Source organism: Podarcis melisellensis (assembly GCF_964234715.1).
Source record: "Podarcis melisellensis genome assembly, chromosome: 16".
Taxonomy (NCBI): Eukaryota; Metazoa; Chordata; class Lepidosauria; order Squamata; family Lacertidae; genus Podarcis; species Podarcis melisellensis.
In genome coordinates, this window is record NC_138533.1 from 18006449 (window position 1) to 18013964 (window position 7516).

The following is a 7516-nucleotide window of genomic DNA, read 5'->3' on the forward strand; positions in this document are numbered from 1 at the left end:
TCACTGTGGCACAGTACTCTGATCTTTTAAACAATACGCTGGACAGGCACAAAGGCAGGAAAGCGATAGGTAGGTCTTGCCTCGAAGCAGAGTGAGATTATCCACATCATCCACTGATCTCCCTGCCAAGCACACGGGAGAACTGGCTCTCTTCAGCCAAGTGGGGAATGCCATGGCAGGCTGCATGCCTACAGAGAATAAATGAACTCCCCACACATACACAAAGAGAAAGGGGGTGGGGAGAAGACAGATGCTTTGTGCATTTTATTCCTGGATAAAAACTTGTAATTTCTGTTGCAGATTACACTGCCCTCAAGAGCCTCTTTAGCAACCAGATTTTTAAACACTCTGAACTAAAACCGGGGGGGGGGGGAGAAAGGGAATAAAAAAGGGGGGGGAGAACTATCAATAGCATCCCACAGATGTGAAGGATTCCCCAACCTCCCTTCTTTGCCCTGGTTCTTTCGAAAAGCATGCAACACAGAGACCACTCCACCAAAGTCTGCTGCATCAAAGCACCTTTGACTGGAGGACCAATGGCAAGTACTGGGAGTTGTGGCCGGGGAGAGGAGGGTGGAGAAAAATAGCAAGACATGTTTTTGGATGCATCAAGGAGGCAGCTCACATTCCAAAGGAGGGAGGCTGATAAGAAAACATTATTCCAACCCAAAAGCCACCACACCTTATGAGCAGGACAGCTCAGCACCTCTTTCCAATGGCAAATGCTCTCAGGTAATCTCAGCCGCCCACCCCAACTCCACATCTTGACATCCCATAACCACTAAAGATAAAAGCAGGAAGGCAGCGTGATGCTCAAGTCCATCCAGGTTTGAGGCGCTGGAGTCACTGTGCAAAAGGACCCCTCCTTTTTTTCTGCCTACTGGAATTTCCAAATCGTGTGCCTTTCTCATTGATGAGAAAAAGTCTTTTGAGTTGGTGGGAGCAGATATTCCCTTCATATTTTGCTTTTGGTCGGAAGGCAGGTGGGCGGGGGAGAAAAGAAATAAAGCTTTTATATTATTTAAAAAGCGAGCTAATCCAACATAATTATTTGGGTTATCTAGAAGTTACACTTTGACCAGTTAGGGTAGGAGCCTCATTTTGGGGGGAACAGGGTGTGGGTGGAGAGGGAAGCAGGAGAGAAACATGTCTCAAAATGGCCGTTTTTCAAGAACTGGAATCATCCATGCACAAGGCAGTTTTTGAAGCATTTCAGAGGAAAACATAGAACAGGATGCACTGAACGGAAGGGGGGGAGTTATTGTTCCAGTTTTTAAATTCATGGACAGCTGTCGGAGGGCCTGACAATGACAATCCTTGAGAGGTCTGTGTTTTGATATCATGTCGCAGACTGGAGGGGCCTACGACGTTAGGAAGGCTGGGAGCCCAAGAGTCTCTCGATGGCGGCATTGATGTCTCCCCCAGTGGCAATGAGCGCCTGAAGGTTTGCCTCACGGTTGATGAAGCCCATTGCATTGAGCTGCTCAAGCTGCTGCTGGAACCGGACCTCTGGACTCTGTGCCTGCCATGGGGGGGGGGGGAGAGAGAGAGAGAGAGAGAGAGAGAGAGAGAGAGAGAGAGAGAGAGAGAGAGAGAGAGAGAGAGAGAGGAGGTGAACTGTACAGTAAGCATGGCTCAAGGCAGGTAATCTGGCACAGACTAAGCGGCCTACTCAAACCCCTCAACTGCAACCCCTGTCCTCATGCACCCATGGCTTCCAGCAGCCCTTTCACACCCAGAAGATCACTGTAGTCTGCGAGATACTCTCTTCTGCGACTAAGACAGTATGGTCATTCCTGGATTGCGATAGCTTGACTAGTGGTCCATGCATTGGTAACCTCATGGTTGGATTACTGCAACATGATCTATGGAGGGGCTACCCTTGGGGTTTATCCAGAGGCTGCAGCTGGTGTAAACTCAGCAACTCGGTTGCATGTGGGGACCAACTAACACCAGCAAATAACACCTCACTTGTGGGCTTTGCCCTGGCTGCCCATTTGCTACCTGGCTAAGTTCAAGGTGCTGGTACTAACATGCAAGTCCCTATGCAGCTTGGGAACACGGCCCTTGAGATGGCACTTTGTTTTTTATACACCCAGTAGCAGAGTTGAGAAAGGCTGTGCCAGACAGGAATAGAAAGTGCTGGGCTGTGCGATGAAACATCAGATTCATATGTCTGCCTGAGACTGCACTGCACCCAACCAAAGGGGTCAAGGGAAGAAGAGACAAAGACTCAGGAGAGAAATGCACCACTACCTACTTGAGAATTTGCACCGGCCAGTAGCTGGATCATGTGCTGCATGAGCTGCTGGTGGGGGTTGCTGTCCCCAGCTGGAGAGGCACTAGCAGGTGTTGAAGCGGAGGAGATGGGGGTCTCGGGGATTGTGCTTCCTCCGGCAGAGGGTGGAGGGACGCGAGGGGCTCCAAAAGTCCCAAGGCTGCAAGATGAGACAGGGGGAAGCTACTTAGCGCAAGGCAGCAAATCCCTGAGGGAAGGCGGCCGACTTTAGGGACCTGAAGCAAGCCTTGTGCAGAGGTTGGCCACAATAAAAATCACAGAGAGTGTTGCAGCTACTGGAACAGGGGAGATATGGTTAAGTCGGCCACAGATTCTTGGTTGTAGCCAGTGTTAAAGAGTTGACCCATTAATGTTAACTGGTGTGACTAATTTGGGCCTATTAATTTCTGGAGTCTACTCAAAAAAGAACTGAAACCTTGGAAATCTACAAAGGCAGGAATTGTTGTTTCCAGTTTGCAACACTGGTTGCATTTCAGTCTCTGCTTTAAAAAAGTATCGATTGATTCTGTAGCAGGAAACCCCCCCCCCCATCATCCAGTTTGCACAAACTTCACACACACTCACACTCACACACTACATACGCCACACTTCTGTTATAAATTCATAGAAAAATCAACCATACATCGGATTTGCACTGTTCCATTTTTATTTTATTCCATATGACAAGGACTATCAAAAGGGGGTGGCTTGGTTCTGGTCAGCCATAATCCCTTTGCCATCCCAGCACATCCACAGGAGCCCTGCCCAGTTGTTATGCCAACCCTGATGATCCGAGACAGAAGACAATCAAGATCACAAAGAACTTGCATATGGGAGTGGATTCAGCAAGGACTGAAACAAAGGACAATGATCAGATCTTCCCTCTGGGGGCAGGAAACTGCAAACTCCCCTTTGTCTCCTGGAAGTGACTCATGGGGAGGGGGGAAAGGAGGAACCAGCCAGGTGACAGGACACTCAGGTTACCACCACCACCCCTCCCTTTGTCTCCTGGAAGTGACTCATGGGGAGGGGGGAAAGGAGGAACCAGCCAGGTGACAGGGCACTCAGGTTACCACCACCACCCCTCCCTCAACCCCTCCTTTCTGTAATGTATGCATGATGTTACCACCACAACTCCTCCCTCAACCCCTCCTTTCTGTAATGTATGCATGATGTTTCTGGGGGTGGGCTTAACCTAGAGGAGGGGAATTTCAAAAGTTTTTATAAGACCTTGCACACTATTCTTCTTGGTCTTTCCTCTCACCTGCAAGTGAGGGGAACACCCTGTCGCGGCAGTCTTTCTTCAATAAAGACCAAGCCTACAGGCTGCTGATTTGCTTCAATTTACTCTGGTTGGTGTCTTTACTTTTTGTCCAAGGGAGCCCTCGGATTTTTCCGGTAACAATTCTTTCAGGCCTTTGCTGGACACTGATACCAATTGAGTTATTACAATGCCTGTTTTGACTTAACCCTGGTTACTTTTGCATTCCGTAAGCTAAGCTTAAATGCAATTTCCCCTTTTCTACACAGCCTTGTGATGTTAACATAAAAGGCAGTATAGAAAGTCTTAATAAGTAACATAACAAAAAGCCAGAAACAGTATTGCCTTTACCCCTGTAAGAACAGGCTTGCCACATATATTGCCTGTAGGAACAGGCTTGCCACATATATTGCCTGTAGGAACAGGCTTGCCACATATATTGTTGACGCAAACAATATACATTGTGTTGTTCCCAGGACGCCCGCAGAAAGGACTTCTATGTTGATCTTAGTAGCTGAAAGCGGGAGGAGCAAGAACCTCCTGCTGCTTTGCTGCCCTTCTTCAGAGGCTGAAACCTGCAGTAGTGCCCCCAAGGCCTGAGTCAGCTCCTACGTTACCTGGAAACCAGTCCCGGGGCCTCCGTTTGCAGCGTTTGGAGCCCCTGCTGGATCTGCAGCAGGGCCTGCATGGCACGAGGGTTGGTCAGGATCGAGAGAGAATCAGGGTTCTGCATCTGGGGTGGGGGCGACAAAAATCACAAGTGAGCCACCAGTTTCAAGGGAACATCTCTTGGATGTCTTCTACTCTGGTCCTTTAGTCATAAAGAAAGCTTAAGATTTGGGATACAATTCAACCACATCTTTAACGCATTTAACTAGAGAAATTCCAACCTTGCACGGTTGAAGGCCAGCTGGTTGAAACTGCACAAATGAAATGCACACCAGTTTTTTCCAGTGTGACAAAGCTCTCTGCCTTGTACACCAGGCAAGAAGGTCCTCTTGGCACACCAGCTCTGAAAGCCTGGAAATGGTCGCATGAGATCTTTGATAGGCCTGTGCTGTCTTGCATCCCAGAGCCGGCGTGCTGAGCAGGCCTTGCTGAGTAAGCAAAGCAGAGAGCTCAAAAGTTCTGTGCTTTTGCTTACAGCTCAAGGCCCACTCAGCTCACTGACTCCTGAAGGCAAGGGATGCTTCTGTGGGGGACGTTCCAAGGGTTTGAGTAGATGCATTTTACCCCTGTATAAAATTTGACGGTACTGTATTGGCTACCGGAAGGGTTTGATACTGTAGCCTTTTTAATCCATGGGTAGGAATAATTGTTGCACCCGAGCAGAGACAAAAGGAGCCAAACGACACCAAGGGGTTAATCCAGAGAAAGAGCGTTTTATTCTGCCATCCGGGGGGGGGGGCAGAGGCACCTGTGTGATTCAGTTCACAAAAGACAGGCCGCACCGAAAACATTTTACAAGCAGGTTTTATCCTTTTTTCAAACCCCTTTTTTCCTCTCCCCCTTCACTGATTCTTACATAGAAATGTTGCTTTTCGTTCTCTTGCTCTGTTCCCGGAAGTATGTTGCAAATCAATGTACCAGGACAAGGTAATCTTGGATCTGGGAAGCGAAAAGCTTTACTGTTCTCAGCTATGGGTTTGTTACAGCGTTTTTGTTACAGAGAGGACTGCTTAGCTCATGCTTTTTGTCTTAGAGGGAAATGCAGTTTTTAAAATGCGTACGCCGAGGCCTGGCTGGGGGGGGGGGGGATTCACAAACAGTTTTTTAGGGCTTTCTGGGGTAATCCTAACTGTACCCCTTCAATACTACTGCCAGTACCGTGAAACTGCTAGATTGTCACTGAACGGCCATCACTGTGTTTCTCTAGCAGGGGTGCTTAGCCCACAGCCCAAATCTGGCCTCCTTTCACACGTCCCCACACAATTTGTCTTGTTACTATTACTTTAACAGTTTTACTAATGGCTACCGCTGTGATTTGATTATGCCAAAAGGTTTTTATGCCCCCTCCACCATGGGTCAAATGCAGCCTTCAGCCTGAAAAAGGTCAGCGGTCGACCTCTAATCCTATAGATTACCATTGTTCACTTATAACGTAGCTCTTGGTAAAATTCAAAACAAGCAGTTTTTCAGTGTTAACTGAGCTTTCAGATGAGAGCTTAAGTGATTCTGTCTCATAGTTATTCTAAACAATCCTATACCTAAAATATGACTATTTTATTAAAATACGATGGTTTCCATCCTGCTTTTATTCAAATACTCAATTGCATTTTTTACCATCTGGTGATATTCAACCTTTGGGGGGTTTTCATTGGCACTGGGCAACCTCCTTTTTCATTTTTTGTCCAGTTACTGGATACACTGGATTTTAATATCAGTTCAACTGCCACCAACTGCCACCAAGGCATGCCACTCCCTGTGTCTGTCAACTGCAGTTATTGCAGACACAAACACAGCAGAAGAACACACAATTTGAATACAAAAGGTCCCAGATTCAATCTCTGGTATCTCAAATTAACAACAGATTATCATTATCAATATGAGGCACCCAAGGTGGCTCACGATCAATTTTTTAAAAAACAACAACCACAAATCAATAAATCTACAAATAAAATGGCAGCAACAACAAACTCTAACAGAGAATGTAAACTAAATAATAGCAAGGGAACCAGACAAAAAGTCAGGAATGGAAAGGCTGCCTTCAAACAAGTTTTGCTTTGTTTTTCAACTAACCACAGTTTCTTTTTATACTTGAGCCCAACTGAACTGTGGTTAGCCTAAAGTATGGCATGTTGAAAACTGAAGCAAAAGCTTCCAATATCTAACACGCGTGGCTGTGTCAAGAGTCGGAGTGGGGACCACACCAGCCCAATGCGGATGAACGTAATACTGAGTTTAGCATTCCATCCAAACCCCAACATCCAACTGGCCAAAGGAGTGCCTAGAAGAAAAAAAATATATTATGATCCATCAGCAGGTAATGAGAAAGACCTTTCTCAGCCCAAAACAATGGTGAACCAGTCCCAGGCAGAGTAGACAATACTGATAGATCTCTGCGGCTTCATAGGGCTGCCGCAAATAAATACGTTGAACAAGGACTCCCCAAATCCCCACAGCAGGGAAACTGCAGACCTGAAAATTATTATTGTGACATGATCACTAAAAGGGCCTGGCCAGTCCATTAGGGATTTTTGTTCCTCAGCCTCTACACAAAGCTTCTTTGAAGTCCAGCCCTGAGTAAACTATTACTCCCAAAATCAAGGACAACACTGTTTATGCTGCACCTGCTGTAGAAAGGCAGGTAGCTGGAGTCGCAGGTGCTCCTGGAGCGGGGGGTTGCCGGCGAAGAGGGGAACATTCACCATCATCTGCAAAGAAGAGCAAAGGCAGCTCAGGAAGGCGGAAGTTGCTATTCCTAGCACATGTCCCAGGCAGCTAGGCAACAGCCGCATATTCTGATGCCACCAAAAGCACACAAATATTTTATTTTAACATTTTATTGAAAGCTGCCCAGAGTAGCTAAGGAAACCCAGCCGGATGGGCGGGGTATAAATACATTATTATTATTATTATTATTATTATTATTATTATTATTATTTCACAAAATATATATGCTACTTGATTGTAGAAAACAACAACAACAACCATGTATAGGCTGCACAAATCACCCCCACCCCACCCTCGTCCACAGCAAACATTTCAGGATCTTTACATTAAATTACAATGACAAATTCTGTTCTAACAATGCAGTGGAACCTCTACTAGGGACCACAGTCCGTTCCAGAGGCCCGTCCTTATGGCGAAACGGGTCGCTGGGAGAGGCGCCATTGTGCACAAGCACGGACGACCATTGCCCGCTTATGTGCAGGCGCGAACGGCAGCAAACCCGCCAGTTACTTCCAGGTTTGTCGTGGTCGCAACTTAGAATGTCTGCGAGTGGTGACGGTTGTAAATAGAGGTTCTACCATTTC

General features: G+C 46.8%; 1 protein-coding gene across 3 annotated transcripts; it reads right to left on the reverse strand.

Annotated features, from left to right (window-relative positions):
• Positions 1-237: 237 nt before the first annotated feature.
• LOC309359101 (ubiquilin-4-like) lies at positions 238-6992 on the reverse strand. Of its 3 annotated transcripts, none has more exons than XM_081892577.1 (4): positions 6830-6992; positions 4157-4272; positions 2261-2438; positions 238-1522 (listed from the first exon to the last, which is right to left on the reverse strand). In XM_081892577.1, exons 1-4 carry the CDS (start codon positions 6911-6913, stop codon positions 1370-1372), a joined length of 531 nt encoding a protein of 176 aa, XP_081748703.1. In that variant the 5' UTR covers positions 6914-6992; the 3' UTR covers positions 238-1369. The 3 variants fall into 3 exon arrangements, with proteins under 3 accessions (XP_081748703.1, XP_081748705.1, XP_081748704.1); XM_081892579.1 differs by lacking the exon at positions 6830-6992 and adding an exon at positions 6279-6784; XM_081892578.1 differs by lacking the exon at positions 6830-6992 and adding an exon at positions 5841-6784.
• Positions 6993-7516: the final 524 nt, after the last annotated feature.

What these genes read in the sequence shown, in the direction of transcription:
- LOC309359101 (XM_081892577.1), bottom strand. Translation starts at nt 6,913, where the DNA reads ATGATGGTGAATGTTCCCCTCTTCGCCGGCAACCCCCCGCTCCAGGAG. An exon ending in GCCCCGGGACTGGTTTCCAG is followed by an intron (nt 2,439 to 4,156) that starts GTAACGTAGGAG and finishes CTCATCTTGCAG; the next exon opens with CCTTGGGACTTTTGGAGCCC. An exon ending in TGGCCGGTGCAAATTCTCAA is followed by an intron (nt 1,523 to 2,260) that starts GTAGGTAGTGGT and finishes CCCCCATGGCAG; the next exon opens with GCACAGAGTCCAGAGGTCCG.